Source organism: Panthera onca, chromosome B3 (genome assembly GCF_046562875.1).
Source record: "Panthera onca isolate mPanOnc1 chromosome B3, mPanOnc1 haplotype 2, whole genome shotgun sequence".
Classification (NCBI taxonomy): Eukaryota; Metazoa; Chordata; class Mammalia; order Carnivora; family Felidae; genus Panthera; species Panthera onca.
Window position 1 is genome coordinate 37,024,729 of NC_138344.1, and position 24,326 is coordinate 37,049,054.

Consider the following 24,326-nt stretch of genomic DNA (forward strand, 5'->3'; position numbering starts at 1 on the left):
GTGACAGCTGCAGGTTCTGGGACCAGACTGCAGGAAACCGGGATTTCTGAAAGCTTCTCAGCCAGGGAGCAGGGCTCACCAGAAGGATGGGGGGTGGGGGGGGGGGTGGGGGAGAGGTAAAGGCGAGCCTGGGTGGCTGTGCGCTTCTTTCAACTTCTATTTATAAAAAGAGGAAGGTGCAAGAATCGGTGCACCCAGAGGGCTGGATGGGGTACAGGGGACGAGATGAGGCTTTTCCTGGATTTGGCAAAAGATCAGCCCAGTTACAGGAAAGGAGGCTGCAGGCCTTCAACCCCAGAGCAGTGTCTTAGGTTGGAGCAGCTAGTGGGAAGGGCTCGCGGGGTGGGAACTGCGGCCTGTGGAGGCTCTGACCCACGCCTGACGGGACCTGGGAAGGTGAAGGGAGAGGCGGGGACGTACGGCGCTCCAGGAGGGGCTCAGACGAGGGCATCGCCCTGGCCGCTCGTTCTGTCTCCTCTTCCACCACGTTGATTTCTCCTACATCTCTGTCTCTTTCTCTTTCCCTTCATTGCCAGCCCCATCTGCCCCTCCTTTTTCTCCTTTCTCACTCTGTGCACCGGAGTTTCCCACCCACACTAGGGCCTGGTGAGAAGAGAAGAGCAGCTCTTCCCGGGCCAGCCTGGAGGGCTTCCTGGAGGAGGCTGGCTTTCAGGAGGCTCTCTTAAAAGACAGGCAGAGCCTTGAGTGGAAATGTGGCTCCGCCTTCACGGTCTTGCCCTCTCCCTCCTCCAGGCATCAGATACAATGCCACCATGGATGAGAGGCGGTACACGCCGCGGGCCCACCTGGATGAGGGCGGGGACCGATACACCAACCGAGCTGTCCTGCTCTCCTCCAGCCAGCAGCACTGTGAGCGGATCAACTTCCATGTCCTGGTGAGCCTGACGCCCAGTAGCCCCACCAGCAGAGACCAAGGTCAAACAGGGAGGGGACACAGCTGGACAAGGTGCTGCCATGGGAGAGGCAGAGAGCTCAGCTGAGGCCTCAGGAGGCCCAGCTGGGGTACACTGTCCCAGACCTTGCCCGCCCCCCATATTCATGCCCTACTGGGACACACTTTCTACCACTTCTGGTACCCACCTCCAAAATCCCTTCTTCCCCAGCCCTGTGATGTCTGCCGTTTCCTTAGCAGGGGGTGAAATCTGGGCTCGGTGAGGGCTCACAGAGGGTGCGGGGGCCATGGCCGGAGGGAATGGAAGCAGGCATTGGCTAAAGATGAGGACCAGGTAGGACAGGCTCATAGCGGGGACGAGCAGGGAGGAGGAGGCGAGAGCAGCCAGCCTGGCAGAGAGGGGGAACCGGCAGTGGCCTGGTGCCTGATTTCACGGATGAGGAGGAGGATAGGAAGTCTGCCTCATCCAGAAACTCCAAACGCCCAGGCCACTGCTCCAGCTTTAAGATGCAAGCAGGGGGCACTAAGAGCCCACCCGACCCCCGTGGTTCAAAGGCCAGAAGTCGGAAAAGTGAGCGGATATGGGAGGTCCTTGCGTCCGTTAATATGTGGCCCCCCCTCTGAGGTGTTTGTTGTCCTGGTTCTCAAAGCATGGGCCCCCGGACCAGCCGCATCCCCATCACATGGGAACCTGTTAGCAATGCATGTTTCCAAGCCCCACGCCAGACCCGCCAGCATCAGCAACTAGGGGTTGGGCTCAGCACTCAGGGTTTTGCTGCCCGCTCCCTCCCCACCCCCGGGGAGGCAAAACCTCCAGTTTGAGAGTCACTGCCCTGATACAAAGAAGCCACTCGTGTCAGGATCTGGGTTCCACATGGGAGATTTTGTAGGCATCTCTAAGCATCCCCTTCTTTACCAACCATACCCGGACCCCCGCTGGAAGAGCCCCTGTTTTGTCCACACATTTGTTCGTTCATCGATTCAACGCATTCGTGAAGCCCTGTGCCAAGTGCTTCTGAAGGAGGGAGATCAGCACACAGAGGCAGTTCGAATGCCATATAAGGAGCCAGCCGGAGTAAGGGCTCTGGACAGGGTGTGCACATGGGGTGGTGGGCCCAGCCTGGCTCCCTAGAGGCCGAGGCGCTGGGTGGGGGTAGGCGGGGAAGGTGCCCAGCCTTGAAGGCCGAGCGGGAGCTTTTGCTGAACCTCCATCCATCCAGCACACCCCCTCATCCCGGACTCACCCTGAGGCCGACAGGGAAGCAGCCCTCCTGTGTTAGGAAAGTGGACATTTTCTCTCAGCGTCCTGGCCCAGAAATGGGCACCCCACGCCTCCTCACATCTCCCTCATCTCCTCCCACACAGGACACTGCTGACTATGTGAAGCCGGTGGCCTTCTCGGTCGAGTACTCCCTGGAGGACCCGGACCATGGCCCCATGCTGGACGACGGCTGGCCCACCACCCTCCGTGTCTCGGTACATCCCGGCACATGGGGCACACAGCCCTGGCCGTCAGCAACCGCCACCCCAACACCCGACCTCCTCCCCAAAGCCCAGATCCTGAGTGCGCTGGTACAAAGGTGTTCTTCCCCTCTTGCACCCTCCTGTCTCCTGCCCTGCAAACCCGCAACAGGACTCCATCCCTCCTCCCTTGTGACCCGGGCTGAACGTGTTGTAGGGGAGGGCCAGGCCTCTCCTGGTGGAGGGTCCCCTGTATCCGCAGCACAGGGTGAGCTCTGAACAGGTCCCAGAGAATCACAGAACCAGAAGGGACCTTAGGTCTCAATCACCCACCTCCCTCATTTACAGGTGAGGGCACTGGAGGCCAGAATAGGTGATTCAACCACCTAGAAGGTTCTAGCAGCTGTGCTCCAGCCCCCTCAATCACACTCCCTAACCCCTGGCTCCAGGGGCATCAGAACGTTCTGGTATTGAACACTCACATGCCCCCCCACACCTCCAACTCCCACCGAAATCCCCCTCAAAGAAAAGGTCACAGTTTAATTCTGTCTGAGCTGTGCTGGGAGAGCAGGCAGAATCTGTAACACGTAACATCTAATTCCTGAGCCTTAAGGATTCGGGAAACAACTTTCACATTCGCCACAACTCTCTGAAGACCATGGCCTCTGAAGGCCAGTCTCTGAGCAGTGTCTCTGAGAATTTCATAGTTTTATAGACTCCCGCCGGCAAACAACAACTTCAGAATCACTCACATTCTTACTTGTATTTCTCCAACATAAAAGGATCGGGTGGCCGACAGCAATGCTTCTGAAAGCCCCTCTCTGCTCCCATTCACCCCTTCCTTGCGTTCAGCTCCTCCCCTTTGCCTTCCCAGACCTCCCAGACTCCACCACCCAGGCCTCAACCCTCACACCTTCCCTCCTTTCTCCTGATTCTGCATCACAGACGTATAAGAGAGGTTATGTTACCCAGTTCGAGAAGGGGGGAATGGCCTGGCAAGCTAGAGTCCTCATCAGTGAGCCAGGAGAGGAGCAGAGGTGACACGCTGAGTCATTTAAGGTTTTTCCTCGTCGCAGTAATTACAGAGCCGCTACGGCAAACGAATGAGAACCTGCCACTCGTTCTCCACGCATGTGGAAGCCCACAATGCAGACTGACGGGCAGGGCACACTCTCTGCCCGGCTCATGATATCCATGCAAGGTGGCAGTAAGCGTTGTAGGCCGGGGGTGAGCTCAGAGGCAGTGCGATGGAGTAGTCACGTGACAGGGCAGGGAGACTTCCTGGAGGGGGTGACTGTCGGCTGGACCTTAAAGAATAGAGCAGACTCAGCTATGCAGAAATGCGAAGAGTGGGCTTTTGTTCCAAGAGAGCTGACAGTATATCCAAGACATGGAAGTGGGAAAAAGCAGGCTGGGGGCGCCTGGGTGGCTCAGTCGGTTACGCGTCCGCCTTCGCCTCAGGTCAGGATCTCGCGGTTCGTGAGTTCGAGCCCCGCGTCGGGCTCTGTGCTGTGCTGTGTGTCGGGCTCCAGCTCGGAGCCTGGAGCCTGCTTCTGATTGTGTCTCCACCTCTGCCCCTCCTGCACTCACTCACTGTCTCTCTCTCTCTCTCTCTCTCAAATGCAGATAAACATTTAAAAAGTGTCAAGGAGAAATAGGTCTGAAAAAGACAATCTGGGTCATATTATCGAGGGCTTTGAGTAGCGGCTAAATTGCTAAAAATCTTGTTAATCTGGATTTCTAGTGCCCAGTCTCTAGCGAAGGAGACATACTCCGCCCGTCGCTCTTCTACAGATTCTTACTTAGCGTCTGTTCCACGCCGCGGCAGCTCGCCTCCTGGGGCAATGAGCTGTTCCACGTAATTGAGTGTAGCGTTTGCTTATCGCATTAATTATTCCTTTTAATCAACCGGATGGAAATGCTTCTGAAGGTTATAATATAGTTTTCACACTTTTTACGCAGTCTGCCAGGCGGGGGGGAGCGTCTCGTCGGAGACTTGACGTCACCGAGGGGCATGTGGGTGCCAGCTTACAGCGAAGCCCCCGGGGGCCGCTGTAAGAGTCCTCAGACTCAGTGTTTTACGCTCTGTCCCTTCACTGCGTGGCCTCACCCTGCCCCCTGTCACATGGCTGTGCTGCCTTTTCTGCTGGCTGCTGCGTGCCTGCTTCTCGCTGTAAGTGTGTGCCATTTGACGGCCGACCCGAGGGCTGTGCTTGACAGAAACGCGTCCACGGACGCGCGTGTGGATCTGAGTGAGGCGGCTAAGGAGCTCACCTGTGAGAAAAGCTCATGGGTTTCGGATACCGTGTGGCCTTTGTGACACCTGTTTCCCCTCCCCTTTTTCGGGCCGTGTCCTTGGTAGGGACAGTCGCACTCCTCAGCTGGAAGGACCACGGGCGTGTCAAACTCAACGTGCCCCAGAACTGAACTCAGCCTACCCCGCCACGTATAAATGAGCGGTGCAGGCATCCTCCCACACACGGACAAAGGGACTCCGCCAACGTCCTGGGCCCTTCGCCTCCTTAGCTCTGATGAACTCCAGGTCCTAGGGACCCCACCTCTGGCGGCCCTCACCCGTTGTCTCCTCTCCATATCCAGATGTTGGATGCCTCCAACATCATCATCTTCTCTTGCATGAACGCTTAGCAGCCTCCTCAGCGGTCTCCCTGACTCTAGCCTCCATCCAGTGCATCCACCCCCAGCCACCAGAGGGAGCCTTCAATACGCAGGCCCGACAGTCCTGTCCCTCCCCCTCCCCTGCCCCTGCCCAGCAGTCGTGACTCCTGTCCATTGCAAGGCATGACGCCGAGGCCCTGTAAGAACTGGCCCCACCCATCTCTCCCTCCTCTCCCCCCCCCCCCCCCCCCACACGACAGCAACACTAAACCACCCGTCATTTCCCAAACGCACCACACTGCTTCATGCCTCAGGACCTTTACACAGGCTCATCCTTCCTCCCGACTTCCCTGTCCCTCTGGCCATCCAGCTAACTTGGTCATCCTTCAGAACTCTGACCTACTGTCTCTTCCCTGAAGGCTTCTCTGACCAGGTACAGACCAAAATAACTGTTTCCTCCCCTCTGCCTCTCCTATCCCTCCCACAGATCTTTTTTTTTTTTCTTTGCACATTTCACACTATAATTATTTATTCACACGGTTCTTCCCCATGAGCTGACAGCAGAAGCTGTCTTCCTCATCCTGTATCCCCAGCACCTAAGACCTTGCCCCCCACAGTAAACATGGACTGGAACTACCCTGTGGGGCGGGTGGGTGTTCTGTGCTACCGGCTCAGTTGAGAGACCCAGGAGGAGCTGAGTTTTGAGCCATGTATTTATTAGAGGAGGCTACTTGGGCAAAAGCACGAGGAACAGCAGGGTGGTGTCTGTGGAAAGGGCAGAGAAGACAAAGCCTGTATCTAGTGTGGTAGAGAGAGGAGCTGGTGTGCTGTGGGGGTGAGAGATGGCCCCCAGCAAAAAGGGCCGCCCATCCACCCCTCCCTGGCTTTCCCTGGCCCAGGTGCCCTTCTGGAATGGCTGCAGCGAGGACGAGCACTGTGTCCCTGACCTCCTGCTGGATGCCCGCAGTGACCTGCCCACAGCCATGTGAGTTGGCCCCTCCCAGCCCCCACCCTGACTCCTTTCCCTCCCTGCTGGTGGATCCGGGGCTCCCGGGGAGCTGGATTATTTCCTGCACATCCTTCTTGCAGGCAGCATGGATCAAACACTGAACTTGGAGCCTGGGTCTAGCCCAGGCTCTGCCTCTCACTCCTGTGTGGCTTCAGGCAAGTCTCTTCCCTCTCTGGGCCTCAGTCAGTTCCTCTGTAAAATGAGAACTACTAGCTATCCTACCTCCTCAAACTTTGTTTTGAAAAAGGAATCCTTTCTTTGGAGCCTCTACTACCAAACAGATAAAAGGTGGAGACGAGGACCTGTGGTTCTGTAGCAAAGAAGGGGAAAAAAATAGAAAATGTCCTATTTTAAATTTATGTAATATATTTTTTAAATTTTTTAACGTTTATTTATTTTTGAGACCGAGAGAGACAGAGCATGAACGGGGGAGGGTCAGAGAGAGGGAGACACAGAATCTGAAACAGGCTCCAGGCTCTGAGCTGTCAGCACAGAGCCCGATGCGGGGCTCGAACTCACGGACCGCGAGATCCTGACCTGAGCTGAGGTCGGCCGCTTAACCGACTGAGCCACCCAGGTGCCCTATATTTTCAAATAATTCATGCTCAACTTTTACCCAACTCTGTGATATTTAGGTAGAAGACATATATACCCTGACATACACAATAAATAGAAATAGCAGAAACAAACTTTAGGGAAGGATGAAGAAGCAAATATTCTAACCATCTAGGCTATTAATCAAGATCGTCTTGACATTTGGCTCTGAGCTTCCTGGTCGCCAAAGCCAAAAGGGAAACATGCTGAGTAGAGAAGGGGTATATACTGTTATGCCCAGAATTCGTGATCCCCAAAGACCACCAGGGAGCCGAGTCCGATGCAAAAGCAAAGAGCCTTTATTCGGGCTAGCTCGAGCTCAATCTCCTACCTGCTCCGAGATACCCACCTGCAGCAGTGAGATACCAGAGAGAGAGAGAGCGAGTTTCAAAAGCACAAAGGTTTCATAGGGATCGTGGCCTTAGCCGATTGGCTGGGGAAGGGTCGTGGCCTCAGCCGATTGGCTGGGGAAGGGTCGTGGCCTCAGCCGATTGGCTGCCAACGTGTGGTCCCAGATCAGCAATTATCAGCGTCACCTGGAACTTGTTAAAAATGCAAACGTTGGGCCTGGTGGTCACTGAATCAGAAACTCCGGGGGTGGGGCTCAGCAATCTGTGTTTGAACAAGTCTTGCAAGAGATTCTGATGCACTGAAGTTTAAGAACCACCGTGTCTGAGGATCTCTAACATGTTTGGCCTCAGTGTATACAGAACGTTTCTCACTGGTCGCCTATTAACCATTGGCTGTCAGCCTTGCTGTGCTATATAAATACCTAGCACCAAACACCATCCCCAGAGACTCTGATTAATTGGTTTGGGGAGGGGTAAAATGCTCCCGGGTCATTCTAAGCCTGGACAGGGTTGAGGGCTCCTGCCTCTGGCCCCTACCTGAGAGAAGCCCTCCCTCTTCTGCTCACACTTTCCAAGCTTCTCACACTCCCCTTCCTCCCACCTCAGACTTCGGAAGAAAGCATCAATCGGTAAGTTACTTAAGGGGAGGAGGCGTGTTCTGAGGTTTGAGCAGGAACTTCTTTCTGCGGCCATTTCGGGGACGTAGTCACCAGTCAGCCGGCCTAGGTCTGCTCTTTCATATACGTGAGTAGGGAGGCCTAGCCCTGCATTCCCCATTCCATCTGCCTGATCCCCGGTGGTCTCTTTCCCACAGGGAGTACTGCCAGAGGGTGCTGCGGAAGCCTGTGCAGGACTGCTCCACGTACACGCTCACCTTTGACACGGCGGTTTTCATCATAGAGAGCACGCGCCGGCGGGTGGCAGTGGAGGCCATGCTGGAGAACAGGGGCGAGAATGCCTATAGCACAGTCCTAAATATTTCGCAGTCAGCAAACCTGCAGTTTGCCAGCTTGATCCAGAAGGTGAGACCTTGGCGACCTGCCTGGCCTTCCTGAGGCTAAGGGCAGAGGCAGGACAGGACGGATCCAGCCAAGGGGCCTGGCTGGCTGCCCGTGAAAACCACCTGGAAGCTTGTGAGCACCTGTGGTCAGACTTCTCCCGGAGAGTCAGACTGATCTGGTCTGAGGTGGGGCCTGCAGCAGTGTGTGCTTTGAAAGCAGCCAGGGGGGTGTGAGTGTGTAGCCAGGGTCGAGAACCACCGGCACATGAGGGTCTGACCCATTCAGGAATGTGGGGAGGAACGTCCTTGGGCCTGTGTCCTCGGCCCTCATTAGGGCGCGTGCGCGCACACAGAGACAAACACACACACACACACACACACACACACACCATACATATGCACACCAGCTCATACACACCCTCTGCCTACAGTCCATCCTTCAGGCTTTCTCAAAAGGGCCCTTCTAACAAGAATCGGAACAGGTTACTCCCCACTTTAAAATTGCCCATCACGCCCAGCTGCTTTCACAACAAATTCCAGACTCTGTTGTGGCATTCAAGGCCCATCCGCTTCCCCATCCATCACCTGCCACCTCTGCGCTCACTCCCACACCCTTAGTCCGACCACCACTGCTGCTTCCCAGCACACCTGCCTTCACACTGAGGCCCTACCCATGTGGTCCCCTGCCTGGACTCCCTCCCTCCTCTGCCTGACAGGCTCCTGTTTCTTCTTGGTTACCATTTTACAGAGAAGGAGACTGAGGCACAGAGAGGTGTTAAGGGGCCCGATCAGGAGCACAGAGCTGCTAAGTGGCAGGGTGGCGTTCCTCACGGCAGAGCACAGTCATGTCGTGTGTTCTCGAGTGCCTTCCCAAAGCAGCAGAAGGTCACGCAAGTCCCTTCAGCCCCACAGAAGTCCCAGGCATACACAGCCAGGCACAGTGTATGCCCCAGGGACATCCAGAGTGCCTGAGTGCTAGCCTGCTATAACCCGAATGCCTGCAGGGCATGAGAGAAGTCCCGGAGACGTGGTTATTGAGTAAACCCAGGACACCGCTGTCTTGTGTGGGTGCTGGGGGACCCAGGTCCCGTCAGACACAGCCTCTACCCTCGGGGGTCCCAGAGTGTCAATGTAGAGCCCAGAGTGTGGGGTGGGGCAGGCACAGGGGCCCTTCTGTCCTCACCCCCACTGCAGAACCACCACCAGTCGGTCTATCAAGCCCAGGGCTGGGCCCCACCGCCAAGCCCCCCATAGCCCTGAGTGAAGGTGAGGAGGCCATGTGATGGCCTTTCAAAGTCCTGTCCTGCCCAGAGATTTTTGTTTCTGTCTCCATTGGAATATTTAGGGGAAACTGAGCCTGAAACCTACATCCACCTTTCACTGCTTCCCTGGCCCGGACTTTACAGTCTCATAACCCCAGGGGCCAGGAGTCATGGGATTTTGTTTCTGTGGCAAAGGAGGGCTTTGAGAACAGAGGAGAGGCTCCTGGCTCCTTCACAGGATGCCTCCCATCCATCCCCAGCTCGGGAGATGCCCCTGACCCCCCATCATCCAGCCAAGGATAACTCTAGTGGAGGAAACACCCCCTTAGCCAGAAACAAATGTGTTAGTCTGATCACATACATTTTGTACACACATAGGCAAAAGCATACCAACCTACACCTACATCCAAGGAAACACACACGTTCCTTAGACATACAGCTTAGGGCCCAAGGGTGCAGGGCCGGCAGCAGGTACAAATCATCATCCTAGCAAGCGATTACACCGTTCTGGGAATTGAACTAGGCACTGCACTTATATGCATTGTATCATTGAATGCCCATAGCGACTAAATGAGGTAGGTACTGTCATCCCCATTTCACAGGTAAGCAAAATGAGACCCAAGCAAATGAGCACACAGCCACCCAGCAGCATCGGTCTAGAGCGCTGTGAGTCCCCTCCCTCAGGACCTGTGTTGAGGAGACAGACGCCTGTGCTAGCCCAGTGGGGCCCCAGCTCAGATAGGCTGGGGGGCCCGGTGGTGTTTCCCCCTCAAACCCACCACCACTCCTTTCTCCAGGGCCCCTGTGGTCCCAGCTTCCTTCCAACTGCAGCTTCAGTACAGGCGGTGGGGGCGGCACGGGTGGCCCCCAGACCTGGGTCTCTGGCCCACCTAACTGCTGCCCACGGTGCCCTCCACCCACCTCCAGGACGACTCAGACGGCAGCATCGAGTGCGTGAACGAGGAGAGGAGACTCCACAAGAAAGTCTGCAACGTCAGCTATCCCTTCTTCCGGGCCAAGGCCAAGGTTGAGGCTGGGGGCAGTGTGGGGGCGGGACCAGGCGGGAACTGGGAGGCACTGGGAATGCAAGAGAAATGGAAGTGAACTGAGGGGAGAACAGAGGAGGGAGCAGGATGCCTGAGCATGCTTTTTAGTTTTTTCTCCCAGGAAATGACTCTTAAATGACCTAACTAGCCAGCCCCCCGCAAAAGAACATCCAGGCCCCTTTCACCTAAGGGGGACCCCTACCACTCCCACCCACCACTCTCCCCCCACCTTTTGGCCACTTAACCCCGCTGTCCTGTATCCTAACACAGCTTTTCAGAGTCCAGCCTCTGTCATCCTCCTGTGAGCATGGCAAGAGATTGGGAGAAAAGTTAACATTTCGTGAGCACTTACCATGTGCCTAAAAGTGCATGTGGAAAGTGGCTAGGGTGTGTGAGGGGAGAAGCAAGTTCGCCAGGAAGAATCTCCAAGTTCCAGACTCCAGATCGTGTGGCTTTTACCCATCTCCACTGGGCAGTGGGCAGCCACTGAAGGTTCTGGAGCAGGAGAAGATCTGAGACCAGGCTGCCTGTAAAGCAGGAATCAGAGCTTGAGGCAAGAGCTTGCCAGGGAATGGCAGCATGTTTCCAGGGCCCAGGTCTGCAGTGGAAGGAAAGGAGATGGGGCGAGAGGCGGGGGGGGGGGGGGGGGGGGGGGCCATGAGGGCTCCTTGCCAAAGAACCCTCCAACTGGGACACAAGTCACCAGACGCAGTTCCCAGCCACCCCAGCTCCAGCGACTGACCTCTTCCTCGCAGGTGGCTTTCCGCCTAGACTTTGAGTTCAGCAAATCCGTCTTCCTGCACCACCTGGAGATCCGGCTCACCGCTGGCAGGTCAGGGCCTCACCTGCTCCTTCTTCCTCCCACTCCTCCCCGCTGCTCCTGGCCCCCATTTGGCCCCTAGCAATAGTCCCTCCCTGGGCCCAATGGGATCCCTTCCAGGCCATACCCCCCTGCCCTGCCCTGGGAACACCCCCGCCCACCCCCTGCCAATCCCCTAGCTTAGGCCAAACTGCTGCTTGCCATGTTGCTGCCATTCTCCAGCCTGGGGCAGCTGGGACACAAATAATAATACTTTCACCTTTATATGGCAATTTCGATAGCAGTTACTTTTAAAGCCCACGGTTACAAAACACCGAACACATAATGGTCCTCACAGCAGCCCCCAAAGATAAGCAAAGCAGGGGATATCCTCACGGAGTAAAGGGAATAAGGTCTTTTCGGATGGAAAAATGTCAGGGCACCTGGGTGGCTCAGTTGGTTCAGCTTTAGACTTCAGCTCAGGTCATGATCTCACAGTTAGTGAGTTCAAGCCCCGTGTTGGGCTCTCTGCTACCAGCACAGAGCCTGCTTTAGATCCTCTTGTCCCCATCTCTCTCTGCCCCACCCCAGCTTGTTCATTTTCTCTCTCTCTCTCTCTCTCTCTCTCTCTCTCTCTCTCTCTCTCTAAATAAACTTGAAAAATGTCCCAGGGGAAATCCCAGACAGAAAGAACACTGGATAAGGAGTGGGACAGCCAGTGTTCCGCTCCCAGTTGCACTATGTAAACGCTGTGTGTCGTTAGGAAGTTCGTTCAACCTTTCTGAGCCCTCTTTTCTTTTCTTACCTGTAACTCGGGGGGTGGGGTGGGAATGACTCCTGCTCTGCCCGTTTTGAGGGGCTGCAGCCAGCCAGTCCGCTGTGCTGGCTGGGCTGGTAGAAGCGGGTTACTTCCTGACGGCTCGGTGCGGGGGATCTCCTTGCAGTGACAGTGATGAGGAGGAGAGCACCAAGGAAGACAACACCGCCCTCCTGCGCTCCCACCTCAAATACGAGGCTGATGTCCTTTTCACCAGGTGGGCGGGGCCCCGGGGGCGGGGAGGCCTGAGAGAAGTGAGGCCTAAGATGGGGTACACCTGGGGGGGCCCTGATGAGGCCAGAGGTCTCAGGGGCCGGGCTCCAGTGCCCAGGGACTGTGAGCCAGAGCCAGGGGTGTCCCTGAGGGGTGGGAGGGTGCAGCCCCCTCATCCGTGGTGGGCGGGTGCTATCAAAATAGCAGAAGGAGGAGACACAGATCTGGCCTCCAGGGAGCTCCCGGCAGGGGCAGGGGAGGAGGGCGAGGGCCGGGGCAGCCAGAGGTGTCCACCCCAAGTTCAGGCAGTGAGTGGGAGCATGATCTGTAGAGAATTTTAAAATAGTAATAAAACCTACTGAAAGCCCATCTGCTTTCCCTGACCATCTTGCACCCGCAACTCTAAACAGCCAAATTGAGAAAATGCTCCCCTTCCTGCTCCCTGCAGGGCAAACTGCTCCCACCGTCCTGTCCGGTCGTCCACTCCCCTCTGGGTGCCACTGGCCCCCAGCCTGTCCTCTGGGAAGCTCCCAGGCGGATGAAGCTGTAATAGCGACCACACAGAAAGCAAGCTCAGGCCCTCCCTCGGCCACTGCTAGAGGCTGGAACGGGGCGTAGTGGGCGAGTTCGTGCTCCAAAGAGGCCAGGCCCCGGGGCAGGGATGTCAAATAATGGCCCTTCTGGTTCATGCCTGTCCCACACAGGAGGACGTTGCTAACTGATCTCAGCGTGCATTCCTCTGAGCCTCAGAATCCTTGCTGACACGGCTCTCCCGATGGACGCAAGAGGAAACCTATTTTTTGTGGTCAAGGAGAGCCAGGCACATGCCCACACCCTCTTTCGTTCAGTTATCCATCTAGCCAACGTTGACTGAGCTCACGGCGGCCCTGTCCTCTGTCCCTGCAGGAGCAGCAGCCTGAGCCACTACGAGGTCAAGCCCAATAGCTCACTGGAGAGGTATGATGGCATCGGGCCTCCCTTCAGCTGCGTTTTCAAGGTAAGAGCCGAGGAGCCCCCGTTTGGGAGGGGAGGAGTCTGGAATCATTGCTAGTGCCTGGGGTTCGGCCCAACCCTGTCACCCACTCACTGTGTGATTTTAGGCAAGTTCCTTCCCCTCCCTGGGCCTCGTCCAGAAAATAATGGGGCTGGACTGTGAGCATGTATCAGTGAAGGTTAAGTGCGGCTGCATAGGATTTAAAAAATGTGAAAAAACAGCGGTCTAAATGGGCCAGGGTTTAGTCTCCCCATAAAAGAAGTCTGGAGTTGTCAGCTTCACGAAGTCATTCAGGATCGGGTCTCCCGTCTGGTCCACCATCCTCAACATGCGATTATCAGGCTCTCAAGTTCATCTCAGAGTCCAAGAGAGCTGCAGCTCCAGCCATCACGTTCTCATTCCAGGAAGAAGGAAGGGGAGAAGAGCAGGCCCCTCCCTACTGAAGAAGGTCCTTAGCGATTCTTCACACTTGTAGTTACCTAGGGAGGCGGGGAAACGTGGCGTTTGTCTCCGTGCCCGTCACTGAGGAAGGGGCGAGAAGGAGAATTAGGAGGCAGTTGAGCAGTCTGCAGTGTGGGCCCCCCGGAGCCTCTGAACGCTGCATGAGAGCCGGGGGCAGGCTGACAGCTGGGAACTGCACTTCAGACACACTGGTACCTGGCTGGCTGGTCCAGGAGGGGGTTAGCGGCTGCCCGAAGCCACACAGCTCCTACGTGGTCGTGGGCCCGGCCGTGGGCTGCGACACCCAGTCCTTCTGATTCCAAAGCCCTGCTTGTAATCACTGCTGCTCAGACACCAGAGGTGTCGCGGCTAGAACGTGCGCCGTTAATTAAAGAGTCTCTGTCGTAATAAATTCACAAGTGCTCCCACCGTGCCACCAGCACCAGGCTGCAAAGTCCCCACAGCGGGGGAGGCTGAAGATGGAAGTGACCGGGGCGCCTGGGTGGCTCAGTCAGTTAAGCGTCCGACTCTTGATTTCGGCTCAGGTCGTGATCTCACAGTTCGTGAGTTCGAGCCCCCGGGTCGGGCTCTTTGCTGAACGTGTGGAGCCTGCTTGGGATTCTCTCTCTGCCCCTCTGCACACTCTACGCTCGCTCTCAAAAAAAAAAAAAAAAGAAAAGAAAGAAAGAAAAAGAGAAGAAAGAGAAGAAAAGAAAAACAACGGAAGTGACCTTGCCCTCCAGCCTCATGGCCCCACTGACCTGTCCTCAGCCTCCGGGACCCCGGCCCCTTCAGCGCCCTCACGCCCTCACACAACTTCACCCATGCAGCCCCCACCGTGATTGGGCAGAGCTCCAGAACCTCTACAGTGAAAATGCCAGGGGGCGTGAAGGGGGCCGCTTCCCAGGCCTGGCCGCGGGCCTCGCCCCTACGCAGCTCCTCCTCCGCCCCTCCAGCTGCTGGGGGCTGTGCTGACCCCTCCCCCTCTGGCCACAGATCCAGAACCTGGGCTTCTTCCCCATCCATGGAGTGATGATGAAGATCACCGTCCCCATCGCCACCAGGGGCGGCAACCGCCTGCTGATGCTGAGGGACTTCCTTACCGACCAGGTACGGGCGCCCGGGAACCGGCTTAAAGGAAGGGACCAGTTAGGAGACAGACTTGCCCCCGGTGTGTCCCCGGGTCCTCCGACCTCAGCTGCTCCTCCCGGGACCAGGGCGGGCAGGGCCTTCTCGGGGAAGAGGAGGAGAGAGGGGCATCTCGGGGTTGCTGAGCCTGCCGGTGCTCGTTGTGAGGCGGGTGTGTGTCCCTCGTGCAGGTGGACACGTCCTGTAACGTCTGGGGAAACGGCACCGAGTACCGGCACGCCCCGACGGAGGAAGACCTGAGTCGTGCCCCACAGCTGGTGAGTGTCCTGGGCGGCTGCTCCTGTCCTTGTCCGGCAGTGGGTCACTAAGAGCGTGTTGAGCGCAATGTGTCCCGCCTCAAGCGGAGAGGAAACGGGATGGAGCGAAGACACTTCTGGCTCTTAACGAGCTCACCATCTCACGGGGGCCATGAGAGTGAATGCCAAAGAAGCCAGGGGACCAGGCTGTGACAGGTGTCAAGAGAGGGGCAGTGGAGGAAAGGAACAGGGGGAGTCGACTGGCATCTATGCCTTAAAGGGCCCGCAGGACACAGATGAGCAGAGGGAAGGGGAAGGAGCCAGACAGGACAACTCCACGGAGGCCAGGACCTACATGGCTGGTAGTGGAGACATTGACCCCACCAGCTGGGCCTCCCTGTCCCCAGAGACGGCAGACAGCTCGTGTCACCTCCCAAGGCCCTCCCCCAAACACCTGCTAGTTTCCAGGCTTATGCTCCCAGGCTTGCCACTGTTCCCAGAAACCACTTTCTGAGTGCGCTCTCATTATTCTTCCCCAAAGATCTTAGCTGTTTTAGTTTTATTTCCCCCAAACGAGCGCCTCACAAAGCATTTTTTGGGTGTAGTGTACTTTCCTGAAGACCGGGCCTTGGGGGGGGGGGGGGGGGGTTGAGGTGGCTGCAAGAAGGAGCCTCAAACAAGTTTAACCCAATGAATTCTGATTATTTGACGATTTCTTTGGTTTTTCTGTTACTACCGTATCATTTGCAAATAATAACAGTGTTAAGCTTTCCCATTCAATCCTTATAAATGGCTTTTCTCAGCTTATGGCTCTGGCTAGGACCTCCGGGGCAATGGGAAATAGAAATGACAATAGTCTTGTCTTGATCTTGACTTTTTTTTTTAATTTTTATTAATTTTTCATTATTAAACACGACGCTTATAGTAGGGTTTTTATAAACACCCTTTATTCAGATTCAGGAAGTTTCTTGGGAGATTTTTTTTTTATATATATACATATCATAAAAGAAGTTGGATTTCCCCAAATGCTTTCTCTGCATCTGTTAACAGCAGTCATACAATTGTTTGCTTTGATCCGTTTGTGTGGTGATGACATTTATAGGTTCCCTAACGTTGAACCAAAGTTCTGCTCCCAGAAGACACCCAGTGCTGCACAACTTCAAGTACAGCATGTGTCATCCTTATCTTGTCGCCCAGCCATCCCCTGGCAGCCGCAGCCCATGTGTCCCCCACCCCCACCTCTCCTTGTCCCCTGTCCTCTGCGCCTCCTCCCCCAGGAACAAACCTCGGGTGAGGGGTGGAGCTCAGCCATCTCTCTGGTGGCCCAAGCCCCTGCTCACATTCTCAGGTCATGGCTGGGCTAGCTGCCTCCCCAGCTCCCCCGGAGCCCGGCCGCTCACCCGGAGACCTACCTCCCTTTGCAGAATCATAGCAACTCTGACGTGGTCTCCATCAGCTGCAACGTGAGGCTGGCCCCTAACCAGGAAATCCATTTCCATCTGCTGGGGAATCTGTGGCTGAGGTCCCTAAAAGCAGTAAGTAGAGGGACGCCTGGGTGGCTCGGTCACTTGAGCATCTGACTCTTGATTTCAGCTCAGGCCATGATCCCGGGGTTGTGGGATAAAGCCCCGTGTCGGGCTCCGTGCTCAGCATGGAGCCTACTTGAGATTCTCTCTCTCTCTCTCTCTCTCTCTCTCTCTCTCTGCCCCTCTCCCCTGCCCGCTCTCTCTCTATATATATATAAAAATAAATTAAAAGCAGAAAGTAGAGCACCTGGGCTAGACTCCAAGGAATAAGGGGAAGGGGGTGGGTGCTGGGGAGTCTCCCACCCAGGGAGGGGCCGGCTTCTGACAAGGCCTTTGATTATACAGCTCAAGTACAAGTTGATGAAGATCACGGTCAATGCAGCCTTGCACAGACAGTTCCACAGTCCCTTCATCTTCCGCGAGGAGGATCCCAGCCGTCAGGTGAGCCCCCTGGAGACCCTGCAGACCTGAGCTTGAGCGGGGCCAGCTGGGGAAGGGGTCGTCCCTTCCCCTAGAGTTTCCTATACCCTCCACTCGTGTGCCGCCTGCAGGAGAGAGAAAGACCCATCTGCCGGCAGTTAGCACAGCATCAGAAAAGAGGGGAAAAGCAAGATCAGTAGGACTTTAGGGGCGAAAGTAGGGAGGGAGCCGGAAGCAAGCATTCGCCCAGTGCCTGGGGGCGGCAGGCTGTAGACCACAGTAGTCCCACGAAAGCAGAGAAAGAAGGGGGACCTGTACGTTCTGCACTAGAGGAAAGAACTGGAGCCCAGGCCCGCCTGCCCTGACGAGGCTCATTGATTGACTCCACCGGCTGTGACGCTGGGTCTCGGGCCGGCTGGCAGCCTAGAATGAACATCCCACCCCTCTCCTCCCCATCCATTAGCACCTCAAATCTAAGGAACGCACATGACATGCTTCAGAAGTCTGGTGCGAACCGAATTGGTAAGACCGAGGAATGCAAGATGTCTCTGTATTAGGACTCTTTTTGAATTAGATAAAACCAGATTGTCACAGACCAGACTGCCTCGAATCAGGGCCTCAGGAAGGGGGGTGAGGCTTCCTGCAATGCTCTCCTGAGAAAACGAGAAGTTGGGCCTTGAAGAAAAGCCCAATCCTATGGAGAGACGGGCATCCTGGGCGTGGGACACTGCTGCCCTCCACTGGCCACGTCCCCGAACCGTGGCCTGGGTTCCTGCACCAGATGCAGAGTTAACCCCAGCCCCACCCCCGGGAGATGCTGGAGAGCAAAAGAGGCACGGTCAGGAGGACAGACGTTCATAAACAAGGTAGGGAGCTGCCAGGCAGAGGGGTAGCAGGTGCCAAAACCTAGAAGCAGCATTCAGGGGACCCACCTAAGGAGTTTTATCTGTTCATTCATCCGGCATTTGTTGGGTGTTCCTCCTATGACCCAAGCCCCCCGGGGATACAGAGATGAATTAAGCAGACCTGGGGACCAGGATAACAAAGCCATGGCTACAATTTGGGGGTGAGCACAGGGGCTGGGCTTGGGGGGCAGTCAGAGCAAGGGATGTCCGGGGAAAGCTTTCTGGAGCCAGGTCCACTTGAACTGAAGCTTAAGAGAGATGTTGGAATTCTGCAGTCAGCCAAGGGAAGAGGCATTGTACAGGCACCCCCACCCCCACCCCCACACACACACACAACCCCTGTCTCTACACCAGTTCATCTTTTAAATGAATTCTCGTTCTCCTTCAACTCCCACTGCCCCCCTCCCCCACAAATCCCTCTTGTATTTATTTTTATTTTTTTAGAGAGGGATGGGAGACGTACAGGGAGAGAGAGAGAGAATCTTAAGCAGGCTCCACGCTCGGCACAGGCCCAACACAGGGCTCCATCCCATGACCCTGGGATGGTGACCTGAGCCGAAATCAAGAGTCGGATGCTCCACAGACTGAGCCACCCAAGTGTTCCCCCCCACCAAAAAAAATCTTTCTTATACTCTGTGGATGCCTCGCTTCTCTTTTAGAAACCCAGCAACCCAGAATGTAAGCCCCTGTTGGCCTGGCTGTGTGCCAGGTGCCGGGGGTGGGAAGGCAGAGAAGGTCCCAGCCTTTGCGGAAGGACAGAGAACATAGAAGGGACCTGCCGTTTGTTGAGCCCTAAACGCTGCACCAGGCACTGTCACAGACACTTTGAACGTTTCCTTGCTCACTCAGAGCACTGTGAGGTACTCCCCACCTCCATTTTTCAGACACGGAAACTCAGGCTGGGTGAGATAAGGCAGAGAGTTGAACAGGGAGTCAGTGGCCGAGCCAGGACTCCCCCCTGCTGCAGGGGTTTGTTCATGCAGCCATTCGGCATGTGGACCGAGCTCCTGCTCTGTCCCAGGCACTGAAAACAGAACAGCGAACAAAACAGATACCGTCCTGCTCCCCAGGGGCTGACATTCTAGATGGGAAGAAGGGCAAGACACGTGAGTATATCAGTGTCAAATGGTGATACGTTCTGCCCCGAAAAATGCAGGCACCTAAAGGTGGAGACTTGGGGCCGGGCGGGGTGGAGGGGGCTTCTATTTTATACAAGGAGATTGGGAAAAGCCTCCTCGATAAACTAACATCAGAAACTATGAAGAAGAGGGGTGTCGCATGGCTACTCGGGGGGGAAAGCACTGCCGGAAAGGGAGGGACAGCAATACAAAGGCCTCCGGTGGACGTGTGCTGGCATGCTGGAGGGCCAGGTAGCTGCAGGCTTGGAGCAGAGAGAGCAACGGGGTGGGGCAGGAGGTGAGGCCAGCGAGATGAGCAGCACCAGAGAGGGTGAGGCCTGGCAGGCGCACGCGAGGACTCTTCTTTTCCACCCTGCGTGGGGGGCTGGAGCAGAGCAGAGAATAAATATGCCTTCGTCAGGCTGCCATGCTGAGGACAGACTGCAGAGGGCGAGGCCGGAGGGGGGAGGCAGTTAGCCGGCTCCTGCAGCCTCCAGGAGGACACAGGGGGCTCAGTCCAAGCAGGTAGCCCTGGAGGCGGGACTCCCACATTCTGGGCGCTTCAAAGGTAGGCCAGACAGACTTTGCTGGAGTCCATGTGGATGCAAAGGTAGGAGTCAGTGACGAGTACAAGGCTTCTGGCCTGAGCGACAGCGAGGAAGGACCATTTGCTTTCATGGGAAAGGCGGGGATGGAACAGGGTTGAGGGTACAGAGTGGGATCAAGAGTTTGGACACCTGTTAAAGATGCCAAGCAGGACAGGAGGATAGGAGTGTGGAGAGTCCCGGTAGAAGGGAGAAACGTGACGGCAGTCCGCGTATAGGTTTTTAACGTTTATTTATTTTTTGAGACAGAGAGAGACAGAGCATGAACAGGGGAGGGTCAGAGAGAGGGAGACACAGAATCCGAAGCAGGCTCCAGGCTCCGAGCTGTCAGCACAGAGCCCGACGCGGGGCTGGAACTCAGGGACTGTGAGATCATGACCTGAGCCGAAGTCGGCCGCTTAACCGACTGAGCCACCCAGGCGCCCCCAGCGTACAGGTTTTAAAGCCTCACAATGGAGCGAGTTTGCCCAGGGCTGTGTTATGCTTTCCATGGCCCTGAGCACTTTTACCTTCGGAGACCCTTCCTCCTTAGAAATAATTTAAATTAGGAGCGCCTGGGTGGCTCAGTCGGTTAAGCATCTGACTCTTGGTTTGGGCTTAGGTCACGATCTCACAGTTTGTGAGTTCGAGCCCCACATCAGGCTCTGTGCTGATGGCATGGAGCCTGCTCGGGATTCTCTGTCTCCCTCTCTCTCCGCCCCTCCCTTGCTTGCTCTCTACCTCTCTCCCTCTCTCAAGAATAAACATTCAAAAATAATAATTTATTATTTTATGACAAATATATATAAAGACATATAAGCCAGGTAAGAGATTATATTTGTTTTTCCCTCGAATTTTAAAAGAAATTAGAACATTTTCATGGGCCCCTAAAAGCACTAAGGGCCCTGAGCTCCCTGTGCCTACTGGGTAAGACGGTGCTGAGCTCACCAGGAAATGACTGTAGATAAGGAAGAGGTCCCAGGACAGAGGCATGGAACATGGCACAGAACCCAAGGCCAAAGGCGGAAAGTTTCAAAGAGGAGGCAAGATCACCTGGGTCATTTAACTCAGGTGTCCTTTGTGCAAGGGCTGGGTCCTCTGAGGCCTCTGCAGGCTGGGTGCCACCCATGCCTCCAGCAGATCCCACTGGGCACTAGCCATCGCCTGCCCCCTGGGCCCCAGGACGGTAATGCTGTTGACCTGGCGCACCCCTCCCCTTACAGATCACGTTTGAGATCTCCAAGCAAGAAGACTCACAGATCCCCATCTGGATCATCGTTGGCAGCACGCTGGGGGGCCTCCTGCTGCTGGCCCTGCTTGTCCTGGCACTCTGGAAGGTGAGGCCCCAGCAGGGTGGTGGTGGAGAGCAGCATCCTGGCTGGTCGGCCCAGGCCGGCTTGGATTGGCGGGGGGCCTGCGGGCTCTGTGGGCAGCCCTCTTGTTCTCCTCCCCGTGGGAGCTGGCACACACCCGGCCTCCTCCCCAGAACGTGCCTCCTGCTACCTAAGCACCCACATCTCACCACAGCAGGCAGATTGGCTAAGGCCTCCAGAGGGCCCTCAGTCCGTGGCTCTGACCCTTTGGTGGGTTCCTTTGAGAACCTGACGGGAGCTCGGTCTTCTCTTCGCGGAAGCAGCAGCAAGTACACAACCACAAAATTTCTCCAACAGTCAGGCGGTTAACAAGCCCCCAAACCCCTCTCTGTCACTGAGCCTCAGGTGAAGAACCCCTGGTCTCAACCTTCTGTTACAGATGAGCCGAGGGAGGCCCAGAGAGGGGTGTTGACCAGGGCAGGGTCACACAGCATGACTTCTTGCCTCCCGACCCCGGCTCCGTCCACTCCACTGCAATCCCCCCTCACCAATTACGTGGCCCATTGCGTCGCCCACCAAGGGAGTTCTGCTGGGCTGGGATGGGGGCTGGCACTCAGTGTTAGCTGGGGTATTCGGGGAAGCCTTCAACAGGAAGAAGTCTTAGGAGCGTTAGTGGGGGGAAAGCAGGTGGGAGAGACAGGCCTTGTCCTCCCTGCCTACCCCTGAGACTTCTCCCTTTGCCCCCCCACAGCTCGGCTTCTTTAAAAGTGCCAAGCGCAGGAGGGAACCTGGCCTGGACCCCACCCCCAAAGTGCTGGAGTGAGGCTCAGAGGAGGCTGCGAGTTGATGGGGGCCAGGACGCCAGTCCAGGCAGTGTACAGGCCCAGGCCCGTGGCCCGCTGAGCTGGGGTGGAGAAGACGCCAGCTCGCTTTGCATTGACCTCATCTCCTGAGAGACCAAGCCTGCACCCTCTGAAAGGAACTCAAGCCAGTTTTAAGAGGGACTGCTCTACTGGGAGGCTGAGACACCTCCAACACAGATCCCTGGTGATTTAAAGGGACCCCTCCCAAGGCACACCAAAGCCTCCCCTGGGCTCTGTGGGGGCATTTGCTGCCCCCGCCACTAGGTGCTAGGAATTCATAACTGTCCCATCCTCAGAAGAAACCGGCAGAGGAAGAAGGCGATGCAAACCCATTCTTCACACTCCAGGCCTCAAGTCCCAGCAGGACCCAGTGGGGCAGCAGATCTGAATCCTGTGCTGTCCTCCCACCCCCCACACCCCGCCCCGGCGCTGCCCAAGGCTCTCAAGTCCCACTCACCCCTTCCCCAGGCAGGAGAGCTGCCCCTGAATGAACCCCCGCAGCCAAGGGCTTGGTGGTGACAGCTGCTGGACAGGGATGAAGAAAGACCCTGGGGCATGGAGACTGTGACGGACAGGCAGCTGGGACACAGAATACGGGGCGCCCACCCCGAGATGGGGAGGCAGGCGGGCCCTCCACCCCCCGCACACACCCCTCGGTGGCTTTTGTTCCTCGTACCCCGCAGGAGCCTGCAGTCGGCACACTCCCTGGGTCCCCCGTACCTACTTGGTCTTCCTGCCTGCCCTGAGCGCGGCACAACTCCAGGCCCGGCAGTGGGGTGGCAGGAGGGTGAGTGCCCCCCCCACACACACACAAACACACACAGCCTCCCGTCCCCCCTTTCTGCCCACTGCCCCCCCCCCCCCTTGTGCACAAGAGAAGGGCTCAGCCAGCGCTGCTAGAATGCACTCTGGTGCTCTCTGGAATGCACTGGTTAAAGCCGGTGCAGGGACACCCAAGTCTGTGGAACCTCGGTGGCAAATATCTGATCCTGATCCGCTGGCCCATGGGACAAGTGGTACCACCAATGATGGCGCCTTGAGGACAATAGGCACGCCCGGTGCCCAGCGAGTAATTTATGCCTTAATCTTGTTTTGAGATAGAAATGAAAGGGGGATGCATCAAAGGCATCTGTCCCCCTGTCCCATAGTACGACCTTTACTGTCGTAAATATTTTTTAAAACTATAAAAAAAAAATACAGTGATTGAAAACAACCAAGGTGCTTGCTGTCTCCCATTCTGTGGGCAGGGCTTATCCCGGGGAGCCAGCGTCTTTTCTCTGAAGGAAAGGAGGTGGCTGGGGGGGCCCCTGCTTTCTTCCCATTGTCTCTAAATATTTGGAAGGGGCTTGTCCACCATTTGGTCCCTACGACATCCCCTCCAAATGGCTGCCTGATCTGGGATGGACATCTCCAGGGATGGAACACTTCCTCCCGCCCAAGACCACCAGCTCCCCCTTCACCCATTTGGATGGTTGAAGTCCACAAGTCACTGTAGCTTCCAGTCCTTAGTCCCGGCTCCTCCCTCTCTGGCCTCCCAGACTTCTCCAGGCTAGCATTTCAGTGCTGACCTCATACTCCGGAACTTCTTCACCTTTACACACAGGCTGCTCTTCAACCAAGTGGGCTCCCTTCCAATCTTGTGCCATTGGAGTCCCAAGAGGCCAGAGGTAGAAACTTACAAATTATTTGATCTTGTTCCCCCATGGATGAGGACACTCTGAACCAGAGCAGTTAAGAGATAGCCCTAGGATCCCCAGCAAAACCCACACGCATTTTAGGACTGCGGTCTCTCAAGTAGGATAGTCATTACAGCCCAGCCGGGGGGGGGGGCGGGGATTACTAAAGGAGCAGAAGGCATTAATACAAAGTAACTATGGGAATATTTTTTCTCAAATGGTGACCCCCAAATCAGAAGGCCCCATTTAGAGTCAAGTTTCGCTGGAGTCTTGCCCTCATGAATGGAGCACCTGACTCAAGGATGCTCCATGAACCCACACTCACACGTATGCCATGCCGTGTGATTTAGACCGAGTCTTCTGTCTGGTACCATCAACTCTGAGAGAATGCTTTCACGTGAAACCTGCCTTTTAGAGACTGGCATTCACCTTTAAAAAGTTGCTATGTGCGGCCACGCTGCAGGCCAAACAAAACGTATCTGCAGGTCAGACGCAACCCAGAAGTGGCCAAATGGGAACCTCCGGCCCATCCCAAATGGGAACCTCCACCTTTATCCCCAGGGCTCCGCGGCCCCTCCACGCCCCTCCCTGGCCCTACATCAAGAACAACTAACTGGTCAAAAGGCGGAACTTTGTAACTTCAAGGCCTTCAGCCATCCCCTCCCGTGTCTCTCTCGTCTGTTTCTCTTATCAATCCTTTCTGAATTTACCTGCTGTGGGGTATAAATGATCAAGACAGGCCTTACAGAATTCCTGGTAGGGCCACAGAGATGCATTTAACAGGGAGCAAACTCACGCTACAGCGGTTCTCTGGCCTGAGGAGCTCTAAAAGATGTCTATGCAAGGGTCCACCGCAGGGATTCACATGTAATTGACTGGGAGAGGGGCCAGGGCATCAGTTTTGTTGTTTTAGAGTTCCTCTGGTGACAGATGTGCCGGGCTGAGGTCAACAGGCAGGTGAATATATAGGCTGGAAAACAAATAAGGGGTTAACACACATAGGTGCCCTTCCATTATGAGC

At 56.0% G+C, this 24,326-nt stretch overlaps 1 protein-coding gene across 1 annotated transcript in view; it reads left to right on the forward strand.

The window, feature by feature from the left end:
* Positions 1–22,842, forward strand: part of ITGA11 (integrin subunit alpha 11) — a 125,080-nt gene extending 102,238 nt beyond the window's left edge. The window contains exons 17-30 of the mRNA XM_060618184.3: positions 754–896; positions 2,279–2,389; positions 5,890–5,975; positions 7,758–7,965; positions 10,133–10,231; positions 11,007–11,083; positions 11,995–12,084; positions 12,987–13,077; positions 14,512–14,625; positions 14,835–14,921; positions 16,325–16,435; positions 16,772–16,867; positions 20,677–20,790; positions 21,518–22,842. Coding sequence (XP_060474167.2) covers positions 754–896; positions 2,279–2,389; positions 5,890–5,975; positions 7,758–7,965; positions 10,133–10,231; positions 11,007–11,083; positions 11,995–12,084; positions 12,987–13,077; positions 14,512–14,625; positions 14,835–14,921; positions 16,325–16,435; positions 16,772–16,867; positions 20,677–20,790; positions 21,518–21,589 — 1,499 coding nt within the window. The 3' untranslated portion in view covers positions 21,590–22,842. The remainder of the gene's footprint in view (positions 1–753; positions 897–2,278; positions 2,390–5,889; positions 5,976–7,757; positions 7,966–10,132; positions 10,232–11,006; positions 11,084–11,994; positions 12,085–12,986; positions 13,078–14,511; positions 14,626–14,834; positions 14,922–16,324; positions 16,436–16,771; positions 16,868–20,676; positions 20,791–21,517) is intronic.
* Positions 22,843–24,326: the final 1,484 nt, after the last annotated feature.